General features: G+C 41.3%; 1 protein-coding gene across 1 annotated transcript in view; it reads right to left on the reverse strand.

The window, feature by feature from the left end:
- The window catches only part of nxph1 (neurexophilin 1), a 51347-nt gene extending 32126 nt beyond the window's left edge, over positions 1-19221 (reverse strand). Inside the window, exon 1 of the mRNA XM_031875798.1 lies at positions 18991-19221. Within this exon, the coding sequence (XP_031731658.1) occupies positions 18991-19044 (54 nt within the window). The 5' untranslated portion in view covers positions 19045-19221. The remainder of the gene's footprint in view (positions 1-18990) is intronic.
- Positions 19222-19461: the final 240 nt, after the last annotated feature.

The following is a 19461-nucleotide window of genomic DNA, read 5'->3' on the forward strand; positions in this document are numbered from 1 at the left end:
GGTTCACACATAGTCTCACTGAGGAACAGTTAACGTGTACCTGGAGGGAGCCGACCCCCCCCCGGTTCACACATAGTCTCACTGAGGAACAGTTAATGTGTCCCTGGATGGAGCCAACCCTCCCCGGTTCACACATAGTCTCACTGAGGAACAGTTAACGTGTCCCTGGAGGGAGCCGACCCCCCCCCCCTGGTTCCCATAGTCTCACTGCATCACAGCTACTCAGGGAAACATCTCCGGATCCGCCTGTCCTGCCACAACAGTCCCACAGAAATCTCTTGAACATCGTGGTGGAGCGTCCTCAGCAGCTAATGTTTTAAGTAATGGCCTGTGAGGCCTGATAGATGGGTTGTCCCCCCCTACTCCCAGAGCCGCAGGCTCGATGCTCAGAGAGTCAAGCGAATCCATCAAAGCGACAGGATGAATTACTGCTGCAACACCTCACTACCTGTTAGGAACTCCCATCAGCAGTAATTGATTTGATAAATGCTTGAGCATACACAGAATGAGAGACAGAGAGCCACACAGAAAGACAGGGGAATACTTGTAAACCCTGTAACACTCCACAGTCACACCTCTGACAACTTCACTACCAGGGCAACAGGCACCATGTCGGACAGTCCTGACCTCGGCATTTTTTAGAAAACTGTTAAATACTGAAATTAGTACTTTTAATAAGTTCTGATTCCAGTATTGTATTGAAATCTGACTTCCTTTTTTTAGTTCAGCAACAAACTTTGTCCTTCATGTTTGAAAAAAAAACAGTTAAGGTTTATTTTACTGCTGCAATTTCCTCTTTATTTCAGGGCGTTTCCATTAAAATATCTATTTATTCAAATAGAAAATAGCTCTGAGACAGTTTTCTTAATTTGTTTAGTTAGTTCAGTTTATAAGCAATTGCAGATTTCCAGAAAAATGGCAGTGTAGGAGCTTCTGCTCCTGGAGAAATACAGTTGAAGCGCTAACTCAACTGATCTGGACCAAAACGTTTCCACAAAGTGCTGTAACTTACAGAAATGAGATAAATGTTCACGTGTCATTTTGTCATATGGATTGTCTACACTGTAATTTTATTATGGTGGTTATTCTCAACACAACATCTCTGTCCCTACAGGGAGAGGAACCCCTCCTCTGTTGCTCTTCCTGAGCTTTCTTCCATTTGTGTGGGGGAGTCTTTTTATCTGAATGGAAGATCGAAGGACAAGTATGCTGCACAGGTTGTAAAGCCCCTTTCTGATTTCTGATATAGGGCTATATTAATATAATTGTTAATTGTGTTAATTAATAACACTTTATTTTGTACCAAGACCCCTCCAGTCTGGCAACCAAATGCTGTCCACACTTAAGACTGAGAGGCTACTTTCCCTGTTTGAGTCCCAAAGCTGTGGGATAAACATCCCCTTAGTATCTGCTCAGCTCAGCCAGTTCCACATTTTACTAAAGCTTAAAAAAAACCACTTGGTATTTTACCGGTGACTTCATTAGCAGAGCCAGCTGTCTACTGTTATCAGTGTTGTTGTACTTCCTTGACCGTCCCTTGAAAGCAGTTGAAATCTGAAAGTGCACGGGCCTTGAGTTAAAGCTACTACGAGAACTTTCATTTTGCATCGATTTTGGCAGTCCTTGCCGACAAAAGTGTCCGATTACAACAGTCCCTTTAGAAAGCTTTTTACTGCAGCAGGGTCCTGGTTCTGGTTATCCAGGGCCTCGCTTCCCTCCGGCAGGCCCAGCAGAACAGCCTGGGCCTCAAGCAGTGTGGTGTCAGTGTCAGCACGAGCAGCAGACTTGATGGAATTTCCCTCGCACAGGAGCTGCATTCCTGTCCTGCACAGCAGCATAAGCTGCTACACTGACAAAACACTGATAAATGAACCAAACAGACTTTACGTTAGCAGGCAAACAGACACATGACAGCAGCGTGTGCTGTACTAAAGGTGATGTTGACGGAACATTAGCTGACTGAGGAAGAGTCTCCCTGAAACGCCTCCCTGTCTGCTGTCACCTGCAGTGGTCCCTTAGCTTTAACGCTCCTCAACAGCACGGATCTGAATTCTGTCTGTTTTAACTGGGAGCGCTGACGGTAAACAGGGACATGCATGTGAGCATGTTTACACTGTATGTTTGAACAAGGCCACTGCATGGAAGTCCATTTCTCTGCCTGAGGTAGGAAAACACGCATGGATGGCATTGGGATAATGAGAAGGGCCAAAAAATCTAACAATAATAATACAATAGCAAGCAATAAGGAGGAGTACATGTGATTCCCATGAGGAAGGGAGAGGGGTCAGCTTGATAAGAAGAGTTATTCAAGTGAGTCGGAGGAGACAGTGTGGAGAATAGAAAGTCAGAGAGAGCGTGATAACCAGACGAGGAGACAGAGAGGAGGGGTAAATAAGAAAGAGAGATAAGGGAGGAATGGCAGGCTTTTCCTCCTCTTTGTCCTCCAAAGGAGGACCCTCATCCCGCTGACATGTGATTGACAGCTGTCAGACACGGACACACACTCCTCCTGGCTGTTTCCCCTGCCCTCTGCTGTGACTGCAAACCATCCACAGGCAAACAAAATAAATATATAGAACTGTAATTCTGAAAATCAATAGGACCACAATCTCCAGGGCTGTAAGTAATAAAGCCCTGTCATTTACAGCATTTGGCGAGCTGATAAAGACCGTGATTGGTCTATTCCATCATCACCATCGGCCGTCACTCCAAAGAGAAAAAGGACACAAAGGTCTGCGCTGTGAGGTATTGATTAGCAAACCAGGATAAGCTACATTTAAGTCTGTTTATAGCGAAAACGTATTTTGTTATCATTCAAGTTACAATCCATAATTTTGTTAAAGTGTCAAAGAGAGCCACCCGGGGTTTGTGTCATGAAGAAGTAAGGCCATAACAGCAATTTAAAACAGCGGCAGCCCATTTAACCCAGTGGGGTGAAGCTGATTGACGCATGGCAACTAATCAATAATAGCAATTATTCACTCACTTTTGGGACCAAGATGTAATTTCGTGAGAGGTGGAAAATGACTAGTTTTGACTAACAGCCACTCCACTCTTTGCAGTGCCTTTTACTTAAAAAAATTAAAATGTTCCTTCTTTATCAGCCATTTATTTTAAACATGAACTCATTTACTTCACTAGCTGACGTCTATAATAAAAAACTTGCACTTATGCTGATGGAAACCAATAACTGATGATTTGTATGTTTGAATTTGTTAATGTTATAAATTGTTAATGTTTGGGAACTATGAATTATTACAAACTCAATGTTTTTGAAAGTAAATTACGAAATAAACAGAAAATTTGACACATTAGAGGTGGTACACATACTGTACATTAGTACATTTAAAGCTGCGCCAATCGATATTCTTTCAGCGAATTGTTTTGGTTTCCATGCTTGCAAACTCCAACGTCATCAACCCCTTTTCCAGCAGCAGGCATCAAACAAGCTCTAAAAAACCTACTGCACTAACCTGTTCTCAGTCCCAACTTGTACCGACGAGTTGACTAGACACTACCTGTTCAGCATCAAACAGCACACGGACAGTGTCTACTGGATGTGTATATGCAACATTTGCTAACACATTAGCCACATCAACTAAATACGATTATATGTTTACAAATCAATGTTGTGTTTTCAGCTTGTCCCAAAATGTCACAAATTCAACTGATGCAGCTTTAAATTTGCAAGATCCGAGATTGGGAGCATTTTGATTGCCTCTCAACGGCTCTCAACATGGCAAAGGCTCACAGCTAACAGTGCTAACAGCGAGGCTCATAGCTAACAGTGGTAACAGCAAGGCTCATAGCTAACAGTGGTAACAGCAAGGCTCATAGCTAACAGTGCTAACAGCAAGGCTCATAGCTAACAGTGGTAACACCAAGGCTCGCTAACAGTTCTAACAGCGAAAGGAGAAGCTCACACAGGAAGAGTGACTTCATTCTGTTTTTTTAGTTTATGTAAAAAAAAAAACATAACCATAACTTACCATAACAATGAAACATGAATCTCAATATATATACTGTACATATTTTGTCTGCTAGCAACGACCATTCTAACGGAACATTTTAAAACACAACGGCAACAATTCCTCCAAACTAAATGACGAAATTGCTTGTTTTTTATTGCTTTCCAAAGTGACTAATGGGAGCATTTTCTGGTCTGTGAACTGTGCCTGAACAGATCCTGTGTAGACACAGTATTGAGTGTAGGTCATCTGCATATTGGTAGCACTCAGAGCCCAACACACAATCACTGTTACACCCGTAAAATAGAATAAAATGGACTTGAAACAAATAAAACACAAGCTGGTACACTGATTGATTGATAATAGACTGATTGACGCAGCTGAACCGCCTCTTGTGTTAAAGTGTTCACTCCCAACTCGTTAAATACCGATGCCTGACCCCCGACGGACAGACAAAGGCACTGTTAAGAGTCTGTATGCGACTCAGTGTTCAGAACAACTGATGGAGTATAAAGAGCAAGACAGTCCACTTAGGAAGGAGGTTGGGTGGATGGTTGGGTCAAACAAACACAGGACTTTCACCCCGGATACTGCTGTTTGTGTCCCTTGTAAAATCAAGTCAATGCTGATTTATTTTACCTTACTAATGCCACTTATGTAAGTTATGTAACAAATGTCCTTATTTTATGAAACAAACAAACAGTGTTTGATGAGTTGGGAGTGAGAATGTGTTGCCTGTGTAGACACTCACTTATCAGGAACACTGAAGACATTTTAGGTATTTGGACAAATGACCAATAGTGTCATTCTTGTGAGGACAGGCTTGTTGGGATGAAACATTGCTTGTCAAACTTAAGAGGGCACTGATTCCATACCTTTTTCCTGCATTTCATTTTAGTAACTACCTATCCCAGTACAACCCTGTCCCCTTCAAAACATATTGGCTGCAGAAAATTTGAAGTAAATAAACATAATTTCTGGGAGATGGAGTTGACTGCTAAGGATTTGTGGATGTGCAAATCGGTCTGCATTTACCTTCAATACTGTCAGATTTAGGGGGCCAACTTCAAATAACACCCGTTCCAAGGGAAGATTTTAATCATAGACTGTATATAAGAAGCGGACGTAGTCTTCGTGACGTCACCTCTTGGTGATTTCACCGTCGCCATCTTGGATTACAGCCATCACCATGTTTTTGTTTTTTTTCGAAACCAATGAACAGAAGTTACCATATTTGGAATACAGAAGAGTGTTGTAGAGACACCGTATACGGCTGTTGTAGCGGCAGCGACCTGTCAATCACAGTAACCCCGCCCTAAAGCATCCCCTGCTTTATGGTCTGTTTGACTCTAAATGGACCATGAGTTACTAAATGAACATCATGCTGTATTGAAGAAGACTTGAAACTAGAGATTGAGACCATAAACTCATGTTTACAATGTTTACTGAGGTAATAAATCAAGAGAGAAGTAGAGTCATTTTCTCATAGACTTCTACACAACCAGACTTCTTTCTGTAACCGGAGGAGTCGCCCCCTGATGGCCAGAAGAGAGAATGCAAGTTTTAAGACACTTCTGCATTGGCTTCACTCGGAAGAACCGGAGGTTGCCGCCTGATTTTAACACAATTAATCAACTCAAAGCTACTCTGTATGAAAGCATCTGAATGTACATTTCGTTACACAATCACCCAACATGTCAGTTATGAATGTCTTTTTATAAAGTATCTCAACTGTTTCTTTCAGCTGTTCTCTCTACCTTTCCTGCCATCTGCAGTAGAAACACAGAAGGGGAGAGCAATAGCATCGGGTTGTAACTTTGTTGTTGAACCTTACTGACTTTATCATTTGTTCCTCTTCAAAAAAAAACATCTGTGTCGACAATTTGCAGTCTGCTTCTCCTCGGCTGCATTATATATCCGCTTGTTTGGTCGGAGTGACAGCGACGGCACAAACAGCCCCGGCCTGACAGACATGTGGGTGGTGACAACAAATTGGAGCACTGTACTTGTAAAGCAGGCTGAGCATAAAAGTCACTCATGCTCACCTCCTCCTCTGTACTCTTTTCCTTTCCCTGTTCTGTTCCACATCTCACATTTCGCTCATTCATGGCTTTGCACGACAAAGTCAGAAAGTGGACAACAGAGTCGCCGCTTTGAAGATTTAATGCCGGGATTTTTGCTGTGCTGTGATACAAAGACTGTGGAAGGAGAAGAGATATAGCTCATGGATATGTAGGAAATTTGGGTTTAGAAGTGTGTTTTAAGAAATTATAATAGAAGTGTTTAATGATTCATAATTAAGAAACCATAATTAGAAGTGTTTTGGAATACATAATTAGAAGATTCATAATTGTAAAAGTGTTTTAGAATTTGTAGTTAGAAGTGATTTGTAGTTAGAAGTGTATCTTAGTAGAATTTGTAACACCTTTATATTTGCTTATGAAGGTTTTTGCCAAAAGTTGCAAATCCTTATCTTTATATAGAATGTTTGTCATAGAAGTGTTAAGCCATAAAAGACAGTCATTGAATGTATTAAACTGTGAAGAATAGCCAAGGGAAAGTCAGATTTCTAGACAGACATTTGCAGGTTGTACCCGCGCGAGGGTTTTCGGAAGGCTGACGCCAGGAGGAGGCAACCGAAATTAGCCAATCGGAATTAAGATGGACAAAAGGGAGGGGATTTCAAACTGTAAGAGGAAGTGCTGGAAAGGAATTCACTCTCTTTCTTCTCGGCTCTGAGCCTGGAAACATCTGTGTTTCCAGGCTGAGTCGCGAGTGAATAGCTTTTCCGCGCGGATCATATATTATATATTCTGTTAGTAGTGTACTTCATTCTGTAATTGTATTAGCTTCAGTAGGATTAAATACTTTTTAATTGTAAACCAGTTTATGGTAGATTTATTAAGTAGCGACTCTACTGTAGAACAACAGTGGAGCGTGCTCTCCGGCCTTCTCTCTGTGGGGAAGATTTCAGCCTCCACAGATAACTGCAGTATTCAATGAACAGCCGGCCTGTAGATTAGGTTATCTGATACAAGCAGCCCTAAGTGACTGATTTCAGGGACATACATAAAATGTGAGACTATTTATGTGTTTTGTTGGAAGAAATTGTTGCACAACATGATATCTCAGCAGATTTTAGAGCAGACCATCCCATTTTGGTTGGTCAGTGTGGCATTACCAGTTGTCTATGCAGATAGCTGGCCCAAATGCTAAATGTTGAAGGTAGTCCCTGAGGGTGGTGCTTTCTCCCAGACTGCGCAGCACTCCCAACAAGCTACAGAAAGCAAATGATTCATTTGACGTATTGTGCTAATTGTGGTTGAGTTTAGTCGGCGGTTTGAAACAGAATTGAATAGGACCTAACAGAACATAACATTGGGTAAGACAAACTACTTTTTTTGACATATTGTTAACTGACGCTTAATTGTTAATAGCAATCAGCTGTGAAATCTGTACCAGCTTTCAAAAAAATCGACTGGTTCGATTCCAAGTTAGTACATTTCTGTGTCTCTTCGGGGTCGGGCATACATTGTTGGACCCATGAAGACGTCTAAGTCATGGTGGATAAGTGGTCAAGAAAGATTGTGACTTGGACCACTGACATTCAATTCAATTCAATTTATTTTGTGTAGCCCATCCATCCATCCATCCATTTTCCACCGCTTATCCGGGGTCGGGTTGCGGTGGCAGCAGGTCAAGCAGGCCGACCCAGACCTCCCTCTCACCGGCAACATGTTCCAGCTCATTCTGGGGGATCCCGAGGCGTTCCCAGGCGAGCTGGGAGATGTAATCTCTCCAGCGTGTTCTGGGTCTTCCCCGGGGTCTCTTCCCAGTTGGACGTGCCTGGAAAACCTCCAGTGGGAGGCGTCCAGGAGGCATCCTAATTAGATGCCCGAACCACCTCAGCTGACTCCTTTCGACGCGAAGGAGTAGCGGCTCGAGTCCAAGCTCCCTCCTGATGACCGAGCTCCTTACCCTATCTCTAAGGCTGAGCCCGGCCACCCTACGGAGGAAACTCATTTCGGCCGCTTGTAGCCGCGACCTTGTCCTTTCGGTCATGACCCAGAGTTCGTGACCATAGGTGAGGGTAGGAACGTAGACCGAGTGGTAAATTGAGAGGGTAGCCTTTTGTGTAGCCCAAAATCACAAATTACAAATTCTCCTCAGAGGGCTTTACAATCTGTACACATACGACATCCTCTGTCCCGGGACCCTCACATCAGAACAGGAAGAACTCCCCCCAAAAAAAGGAGCATCTTATTCCCTAACAAGCCTACAACATGGGAGGCAACAGTTTAATACCTGATCAAACCGGCAGCTTTTTAAAATCATTACCATGATCGCACTATTATTGTTACCATGACAATGAAGGTTCAATAAAGTTGTGATTTAACCCTAACCACAACATTTCCTTAACCTTAACAAAGTATTATCAGTAAGTAAGAACCCCTCAGGGTGCAATAGGAAGACTCCAGTGCACACTTGGTAAAAGAAGTCTATAAAGAGTTGTTCCTATCAAAGAAGTTGAGCCCATGTTCTGTTGCATCAGTGATGGGCTTCAACTGTAACACACTGTGCTCCACCAACAGGAGCAGTCTCATTCATTTAACTGCAACTAATATGTTTTTAATAACAGTAAATAGTATTTGTGTTGATGATAGATTTAGACCGTTGATAGTCAGAGGATGTAAGACAATAACTCCTCCATAGTGGTTTTTCCTGCTGCATTAGTTACCATGGGAACAGAGCTTGAGATATGTGAGACAAATGAAGCTTAAAATGACACGATCATGTTTTGTGAGACAGGCAAGTGCTCATAACAGTAGCTCTGATGTAACTATTAAAGGATTAGACACAACTGCATCACAAACAAAGTAATGGTGCTTTAGATTTATGATAACTGGAAAACTAATTCCTGGACAGATACAGAACGTTTCACAGGGTTTTAGATTCAATTCAGTATTATTCTGCTCAGAATGTTACAGGTATGCAGTTGTTTGGTCTGGAGTTGTATGCACTGTTAGGGTGGAAAACCTAGTGAAACAGCACTCGCAGCATTTGGTACTGAAAGCTCTCCAGTGAAACACAGACTAATAGAATCCTTTAACAGCTCTTTAGGCTGAAACTGGGTTTCAAATCCTTTCACATTCCACTGCAATGCTACAGAAATAGTCCAATACTGTCAGCCAGTATATGGGTCTAAACCTGGGATGGGAGTGCTCACATGAGTGTTCATCACTCATTGATTTCTTTTACAAGTCATCCGTACATGTTTCTGAAGCGGGGCGACAGCGCTCGCTTGGCCAGTCATTGTAACGTAACAGGATGGAAAGATCTAAAGATGGAGATAACGGACATGGCTGGTGATTCCCATCAGCGGGCGACGTGACTATCGGACTGTGCAGCAGACGTGAGCTCCGATGGCAGATCCATCACTGCCGACGCAGTGGAGGGAGGCGTCCTCCTCCTCTCCATTTCCACTATTTCAGAGAGCAGCATCTTAGCCTGCTCTGTTTCACTGGTCAGTCAAGCCCATCATCAGGTGAGAAAGCAGGGCAATCTATCACTATACAACACCGAAGCCACCGGCTGCATTGTATCCATTCAGTACCAGATCACACAGGTAACTTAGACAGTGTGGTTTCACTGTAGTTAATGACGAACTTCAGCCTGAGCATCTGGAGCTGGAACACGTATCTCCTCAATATATGGATATTATGCGACCTGGTCATGCACTGTAAAAAAAAAAGGTCCTTAGTGAGGAGTGATCAGCAAATCTGTTAGTCATGTACTTGAAATGTGACAAACCTGCTTACTTCTATTACATATGAAAATTACTTTAATATTTTACTTTTATTTAAAATGATCATAATCTGTGTATTCAATCTGGGTGATGTCAGCTCGTCGGAGAGCATCCTTCTGTGTTCTATCAAGTTGTTTGCTTGGAACGCTGCCACACAGTGCTGTAGATGAGAGTAAATATACAGCGCAGTACAATCATAAAGATTATATCAGATCCTACTTTGCATCTATACTTTGATGTGGTTAATGTAATATGTTTGCCAGCTGTATTTTTCATACAAAATGAGAGTAACTCATAATCTGCTGAGCTAGGAAACTGAATACATTCAAATGAAGTGGTCAGTGATTCATTTTATTAAAGGCGGAGTTTCAATGAGGTATTGGAGGAAAAATAAGACTTCTATTGGTGGAAGCAAGTGAACTCTTTCTGTTGATCAGAAAGACACAAGTGAATACTTATATGAAGTATGATGAAGTACCCAGCTATTGGACAGGGCAAAGCACTCAACCAACAACTCACACAGACAAATGTTTCCCTTTTTTATATTTCTGCCTTTTTCCTTTTTTTTTCCTGTTAAAGTGATATTGTTGTTTTCATTTGCTTGTTGTTTTTGCAGAGTTTTTCTTGAGTGTTTGAGGACAGAAGGTGTAATATGTCCCATTTTAAAATGATATATTTTTATCATATCAAAAACCCAATTGGCTGATGTGTTCCTGGGTGGGATGAGGGATCATGTCCTAGCGGTTGTGAGGGAGAAGTATGGATATTTTTAAGCCAACAAAAATGAATAAATAAATATGAGGGACTTTGTCTTCGGTGTTAGGGTTGTGTGCATGGAGTTGAAACCAGTATTATCAGGTAAAAACAAAGTGTCTGGATGCTTCCTGGTCGCATAGGTGAACAGTTACAAAATCTCCGGTTTGAGTTTGGCTGAGTAGCTTGCTTGCATGTCATCCCTTTTCTCTGTTCCGTCATTTCCTGTCAGCTCCACTATCTCCACTATCTAATACAGGCTCCAGCGTATATACCATGTATATCAGAGGAAGCACATGTGCAGAACTGGACATTCCAAATTGGAGGGATAAGGGGTACACAGGACTGAAAAAAAAGAGAAGCTGCCAACATGTCAGTGTGGGAAAAGCTGTGGAGCAGATTTTATGGAGCGTCATTGGAGAGGAGTCAGTGAGCCTCTGATCAGACCAAATGGACCCTGTCGTCAGTGAAGCCATCACCATTACACACACACACTCGTTCTCACATAAATAATAATACTGATTATTTGGCCTGTATGGCTCATTGTCAACACAACAGGAAAATATTAAAAATAATCATTATTTTTCAATTAAATTGGAATTTTATTTTTTAAATAATGGAATCTGTGTTGTTAATACTTTTGATGTTTTGTAAGTTAACACAGTTGAAGTGATGTTAAACCACAGTGAAGGAAAATGTGTGCATATGCACAAAAAACAAATAAAGCTGTTATAGATGCCTTATTACGCATCCAGCACACAAAGCAAATATCTATTCTGATATCTGATGAAAGTAAGTTCAATATTCACCCTTCTTTTTGTCCTTGTTTCCTCCACCACCTCCTGAGAAAGAAAGCATTCTAAACTCTGTCTGTGTGATGCAGCGTCGGAAATACACGAGGGCAAAGGGAAAAACTTCCCCTAAGAAATATAATGTTGCCCCTGATATCACTAGGAGGGGCAAAAAATGCCCCCATAATTTCCTCTAATAATAATGATAATTTATTGAACTTGTCAAAAACATCGTACCCTATATGACCCGGTCCAGTTGCCATAGAATGGTTTTGATTTTCGTCTTGACTGATGTTGCGTGTGCGTGAAGAACCGAACGTTCTAAACGAATAAATAAATGGAGCGCTTCTTAATCAGACCTGTGACTGCGAGACTGTGGTCAACTCAGCAGACACTTACATGTTAGTGCACCTATATGCTGACATTCACGGTAAACGCATTCAAACGGCACAGATCGGGAGCGAGTGAAGGACTTTGGAAAGTTAGCGGAAAGATTAACGTGAGACAACATCCGGTTTCTTCAGACGAACATCCGGTTTTCAGAATAAGATGCCAACAAAGTATACATATTGCATAATGGAAATTAGATTAAATGAATTATATTCACATTAAGTATAAAACATGCTACCTGCATCTAAATTGTGCGTAAAGTGTCTTTATTCTTTGATTTGAGGGTTGCTGGAAATGAATAATACCTGACTGACAGTCAATTAAGATATTTTACGAAGTAAAAACTCTGAACTGAATTTGTACCTTCAAATGGCACATTTTTTTTTATTTTTAAGGTGCTGTAAAAAGGTTTTTCTCAAAAATTCCACACAATGACTAATGCATAAGTTCAGGACAAAAATGGGTAATATCACAATATTTGAGGTGCTACAAAAATATCTTTCTCAATAATTCCATACAATGACTGATGTATATGTAATCAAGGCATCGTTGACTTAATAATTGTTAATAGTTGTTTAAAACATTTAATAATAACAATAAATAACCACAAATAAATAAGAGTAAAATTGAATATGATTGTCTGATTTATGTTTGTTTTTGTTCAAAAAATCTAAGAAACCACTTTGAATCTGTAGACTACTGCCTAATAGTCTTATTATTGCCATTTGATGACAATTGCTCGTATATTGTAAGCCTAAATAAGTATATTTATTATTTTGAACAAAGGTTAAATGTTATTTCACAAGTTTCAAAAACTGCCCCCAATTTCTTTTTTAATGCCCCTGGATTTCAGTCAGTGGGGGCAAAAATTGCCCCCTAAAAAATATGTAAATGTCCTACCCTGGTCTGATGTTTGGTGCTCGGCCTGTGCTGTGCAGTGAGTTTATCAGAGCTGTTTTCCTAGAATTTGAAGTTAACGGTTGATGAGAGTGCTGAGACTGAATCAAAACAGTAAAGCTGTGGGCCAATAAACCAAAAGAATAAACTGAAAGATGCTAAAAGGCCTCACAAAGCCCAGGGGAAGCACAGAGTTGGTGAAGATTCTCTATAGTCTCGAAGAATGACGCCTTTCCCATTACACAGAGTCATGTAACGGGAGACACAGGTGAATGAACTAGATAGCACCATGAAACTTCCCCAGTTGACTACTTACATTGAGACACATTTCTGTTCTGAAAATCGATGTCTAAATTAGCAAATAAAGCATTATCTTATCAAATATGTGCTCATTTTCAAACATTTCCAAAACAGAATTCTTAACATTGGATAATGCCAGGTTAAACATGTGTTATTGACATATTAGAGTCAATGGTTTCTCTTTATATTACACAGAATTTGTGTAATAGATGCTGAAACACTTCAACTTTTCGCCACGTTTATGGGAATAAAATGTATAAATGAGTCTCTGAATGATATATGAATAAACCCCTGTGTTAACCTTCAGAATGAAAAGGTTTGGTGTCTGTAAGAGCTACTGAAGTGGAGATGTCTGGCTCTGAGTATAAAGAAAAACTTATGAAGAGAAAAGGTCCTGTAAAGAGATGTTTTGCACTGCAGGTGAACCGGGTGGAACATTTAACATTTAGATATCACCACCAGCTGACTAATAACATGAAGACAGTTGTTCTTTTTAATACAAATGTTCTGAAATGTTACATTCAAATTTGTAAATGAGGCATTATCTAATGGTAACTTTTGGTGAATTTAGGAGAAATCTAGACACAAATACACAAAGTAGTAAAATAAACTCCTGAATGAGTATTTTGGATGTTTTCTTTCCACCAGTTTGAAAGAATCCATCTTACGGAAGCCAGATAGACTAGAATAGAATAAAACTTGTTTTTCTCCATGATTCATTATTAATATAAAACAAATTAATGAGCACGGCTTTAAAAAACAGTTAAACTATATTTTCATTTTTGTTGATTTTAAATGTAAAATGTTCATAAAACAAGATGGAAAAAAGAATGCAGGTGTCTGAATCTGAAAATGAGTGCCACCGAACAGGATGTTGAGTCGTCTCATGTGAATGCAGATGTTGGTGTGAGCGTTGGAGAGGTCTGCTCTATTACTTCAGCTATGACGAGCCGGGCGCATGGCGGACTCCGGAGCCAGAGGAGTGCCTGGAGATGTAAAGCAGGTTGGACGAGGTTATCTAGTCGCTTCAGAGACACTTCTCTCTGCCACTGTCTCTCTCTCTCTCTCTCTGCTTCAAAGTGCTGCTATCAAGGTGCCACACTCTTCACCATAAACGGATTGCTCTATGTGGAGAGGGAAGCGAGGGGGGGGTGAAGCTCCCCTCAGGATCAAACCTGGGTCGTGAGTCAGGCTGGATTTCCTGAGAACAACGCCCTTCAACGATCAGCTCCAGCTTTGACCTCTGAACTGTGAATGCGATTAAAAATGTGGAGCAGCGTGTGGAGGAGAGAATAGAGGCTGTGGCCATTAATCACAGATGCCTACCGCCTCAAACATACCGTCCACACACACACACACACACACACACACACACACACACACACACACACTGATGACATTCAGGGTGCAAAGTCAGACTGGGTGGTTGTTCTGGTAATATTTGAAGGAGATTCCACTCCAATTAAACACCATAAAAGATCTAAATCCCCCCACAAAGATCCGAATAGCCATCCCTGCAATGATGCATGCAGAGAAGAAAAATAACCAGGAGCCCAAAGTGCCCATTCCAGACAGCGCAGTAGGTGCTATTATCATTGACTTTATGGCCAAACACCAAGGTCAAGTGTTGTTTTGGCTGTTTGTGGGAGCGTGCGGCTGCCTGGGGAGGCTGAACTCAGATCAGACGGGCAGGGACTCAGAGGCAGGATCACATAGGTTACAGTTCAGGCAGTATAAAGCAATGCAACAACACCGAGTCACCTTCACGTGTCAATTCCTAAGTTGTGCACCATCAATCTTTCTGCCTAGACTCACAGCAGCACTCTGATTGGAGGGAAGAGGTCGGCCTCACACGAGACACCTCAGTTTCAAACTTACTTATTTTTTGAAAACCTCATTTCTTTTTTCCAATTTTAATATTTAATTTGAATTCCAGCTTTAGAGTTCTGGCTGTATGAGCCATTTAGCATTACAAATATACAGAAGGGAACATCAGTAAACATTTCTAAACCGAGGCCAGACCGAGTACAACTGAAACAATTAGTAGATTAATGAATTTGTCAATCAACATCAAATTAATTAGGAAGTATTTTGACAATCGATTTACCTTTTCAGTCATTTTTCAAGCAAAAAATGACAAACCTTCACTGGTTCCAACATCCAGTGAATTTGTCACCTGAATATCTTTGGGTTTTGGACTGTTGGTCAGCTGAATTGATATGACACATTTTCAACATTTTATAGACAGAATGAATCAATTAAAACAAATCAAAAGCTTAATGAATAGAAAATAATCTTTAATTGCAGCCCTAACTAGAACAAAATTAAAACCTGATCGCAGGTTTAATGCTAATGACGATATCAATATTTGAGACTCAAACAAAATATGAAGATGGTATTTCAGCATATAGTCTTTTTTCATTTGAACAAGACATATGAAAATAACTATATGCTATTTCTATACTGCCATTTCGTATACATATATATAATATACATATACACCACATGCTAAGTGTGTAGTGTGTGTTTACTATTTAGTTTAATCTTCAATCAGAAAATCTCTGACACCTGGAACCTCCTTAGGAAGAATGGACGTGTGCAAGGCCTCCGAAGCCCCCCTGGAGTCCTTTAAGCACCCCTGAAGCTCCACTTTGAGAGCCAGCTACGTATATGAAAACATTTTCCGCAGCTGGCGACCACTTGTCACTGCCTTGAGAGGCAGCGGAGCAACTAGGAGGAAGCCGGTGACTGTAACAGAGCTGGGTAACTGGGCTGAGCTAAGGCCACTGAGGCGGCGGCGGTGGGGGAATTGCAGTGTTGCTCTCTGAGACTGAACTCTCAGCCCTTTTGTACTCGCCTCTCGCTGGCAGCCGGGCTTGAATAGTTCCAAAGTGACGCCTCCATGCTGCTTTAAAAGCGAAGTAGCACATAGGTTGAACAAGGAACAGAGAGAAATGTTCACTTAGTCGACGTCTGGGCTGGAAAAAACACAACCCTCTCAACACACTCTCCCCTGCTACCACTTGATTTGTGTGTGAGTGCGTGTGTGTGTGTGTGTGTGTGTGTGTGTGTTCAGTCTCCCAGCATGTGGGTATTTGTGCGAATGCCTTTGCTATATAATTGAATTAATACCAGCCCGCTCTTGAATTCAGCTTCAAAGAGCTTAATGAAAACATATTGCATTTTTTTTAATTATTATTAGAGAGACGGGGGTCGGGGGGGAGAGGGTTCACACTATGTGAGCTGTGCTGTGGGGATCTCAGTGGGACTTTCTTTGCTCCCCACCGCGTGGACTGCGTGACACTGCAGGCCCCATTTGCACTGTTTGATAATAACACTTTAACGTGACTGCTGTGGCTGTCGCCAGTGGTCCACTGCATCTCCCAGGGAGAGAGGAGGGAGAGGGGGGGAGACTTTTAAGTCACAGTGCCTCACCGAGGCCCACACAGAAACACATCTGCCAACTTTAAAAAAACAACAACACTTTCAGCAGTGTCAACATGGCTCGAATCCTTAAATCCTTAAATTACAGTGAATAAGAGAGAGCAACATAATGTAGCAAATTCACACCAGACATAGGCAACTCTTAACTAGACAACACAAGTGTGTGTAAAAGACGTAAATAGAATAAGTGTATACATTATAAATAAACATTTAAATTAAATGAAACTGGACTTTTAGCAAAACAATAAATCAAATCAAACAAACGTGAATTCCAGAATTGAAATATCTGCTTTCAAAATGCCTCCTCATGGTCTTTCAGCTGCTAACCCAACCACACAACATGCACTATGGAATGATTCGGCATATCTGACAACTTAGTTTAAATGAGGGAAATCACAGTAAACAACAATTTTGTATTGTATTAAAATGATATTGAATTCAAATCAATTTTCCTAAGTTTGATTATGGATTATGAAGCTGTGTGTAGTATAAGACAATAAACTGAATTTAACACGACACCTTTACACTTGTATCCACGTAAATGTCTCTGAATTAAATGTACCTGGGTGCCATTAACATAAAGTATGGAATAAAATCACGATAACGCCCGATGGCATGCTGCTGTCCAGGAACAATAGGAGGTGTGTTAATGAAATAGTGGGCCCGGTGATCGTCCCGCTATGTGGTGCGTACTGTATTGCTGTCTACCTGCGCTGGGCTGTTATCGGGGTCAAGGCGCGGCTCTCAGACAAGAGGCTTAAGCGGAGACAAGAGCCTTAAACACGGAATAAAACCATCAAAGTTCAGCTCTAATCCCCGCACATGTGGATAAGGCTGGCTGTTAACGGGCTGCACAATAAGCTCTGTTGACTCTGGGCGGAGAGGCATTGTGTGCCTGTTTCCTTTTCCAGCTACACAATTCAACTCGGCCAACTGGAATCATTAGAGACACCGAGTGGATTTCATCACCACTGCGCAATATAAAACACACCTTTCCCTCGACAGTATGAATTTTAAAATAAATGAATGTCTATAAATGACGTCAAGCTTGTGAATTCACAGCAGACAGACAGCACAGGAGTGTTTAAGAGGAAGAGGAGTTGCCAACATTTGGATCCTGCAGTCAAACATGTTTCAAGCAGAGAATGTTGTTAAAAAGAGGTCAAACAATACAACTTTAAATCTGACTTTTACATATTTACAGTCCATTTAAAATGTATGTTTTTTTAATTAAAATACAAACTATTATTGTTCGGCCTGCTATTATTCTCATTGTGTCTATGCAGCATTTTCCATAAATACTTTCAGCACCTTGGAGAGCTCCACGTCCACCTGCTGCGTGTTTTACTTTGCGTGTTAGCTTTTGTATAAATGAAGAAGTCACACACATTTACACACCAAATTCACTGTATACACAGCCTGCAATACCACCAACGAGAGGTTCAAACCCAATATACGGGATTATTAAAATGTCAGTATGTTTATAACTATATTTAATACAATTATTTACAGGCATTCATATTCATTTCATAACGTAAAATAATTCCGATTTCTAAGTGATTACACCTGTAGACTGTGGGCTGAAATCCATCAGATGACGTGTTTTTTTTTATCAATTAGAAATACAATATTAGAAAACTACGGGTACAAAACACAAAATCAAATTAAAAATGGACCTTTTTGTCTAATTAAAGAAGAGCCGGATTCAGGCTTTCTCTCTGTTCAGGCCTAATATTCCACATGAGATCTAAAAAGTAGACAGAGAATTTAAAAGGTTGTGGAGAATCAATTTATTCTCTTTTTTTGTTTTTCTTCTATTTGTTTGTGTCGGAGACTGATATCATCTTTCTGTTGTGTCACAATAACACTAGAATAAAAATAACACAGTAAAGCCTCACTCGGTATGTCAATTTAAACACGATAAAATACTTCAACTAAACTGTGTATCGAGTATATTTTCATGTTTATAAGCAGAAATCAGTTATCCTCATGTTGTTATTAAGGTTGTATTTAACCGCGGGATGTTGGTGGTTTTTTTCCAAGCATTGAACTAAACCGAAAAAAACAAAATAGCCATAACGTATGTATTCTTTTACTGGTAAAATATCCAGTCAAACAAGGCTCGAACAAGAGTCTGTCATCGGGAGCCGGTCTCAGGCGCTGTGGGTTGAGTTCTTTGGTTTGCTATGGCGCCCCCGTGAGACGGTTTCACTGTGTGTGCCATTTAGTGACCGCTGTTTTAGGTATCCGATGTCTTCAGCATTGAAATAACAACCTTGAAATATCGTGACAAATATTTCATCTGCATTATATTATTTTTCTACGTGAAAACCCGATTTCCTCAGCAATTACTGCATTTTACGCACAGCGGTATCCCGCGGGAAAGGACCCGCCAGGTGCGACTTTCACTGCCAAACACTTCTACAAACGGAAGCGTTGAGATAAAGTTTTACTCACACATGACATGATGCACTGTACAACACTAGTAACCGAGCAGCCGCGTCTCTCCAGTGTGCGGTGAAAATGCGTCTGGAAATGCGCATGTTTAAGAAAATAATACCAATGATGGCTTTTAAACTATTGTCGGAACAGAGCGAAGGGGAGAAAAGTTGAGCTAGAAGTATACAAGGCTGAGACTCACCAGGAAAAGTGCAGGTGTCAGGAGGAACACTGCGCACCAACACGTCACCTGCATCCTCTCAGAGCTCAAAGTTCCACTAATTTCCCTCGGTTGGTAGTTGCGGCTTTGCGGACCATAAATCCACCTGGTATCCGCCTCACAGCACGGTCGAGCCCCTCAGCAGCCCAGGCGAAAAGGACACGACGTACCCCATGACCGCGGAACAAAGGTGAGAGTTGGATACTTGTGGTGGGGGGGGGGGGCGGGGGGGGGGGGCGGATGAAGATGCTGCTGCTGCTGCGGGCTGTGATGGTGATGGAGGGAAGGTGGGGGCGACACACGGCGGTTACTTGAGAGTTAATCCAGGTAGAGAGAGCGGCAGGGTCATAGCTGTGAGCAGGCTCGGGTCCTGATTGTCTGACAGTTTGGCGCGCGCAGCAGGTCGGAGCGCTCCGATCTGAAGAGAGCGGCGGGGCTTTCCGCTTTATAACA

Source organism: Anarrhichthys ocellatus, unplaced genomic scaffold (genome assembly GCF_004355925.1).
Source record: "Anarrhichthys ocellatus isolate YVR2014 unplaced genomic scaffold, GSC_Weel_1.0 scaffold96, whole genome shotgun sequence".
Lineage (NCBI taxonomy): Eukaryota > Metazoa > Chordata > Actinopteri > Perciformes > Anarhichadidae > Anarrhichthys > Anarrhichthys ocellatus.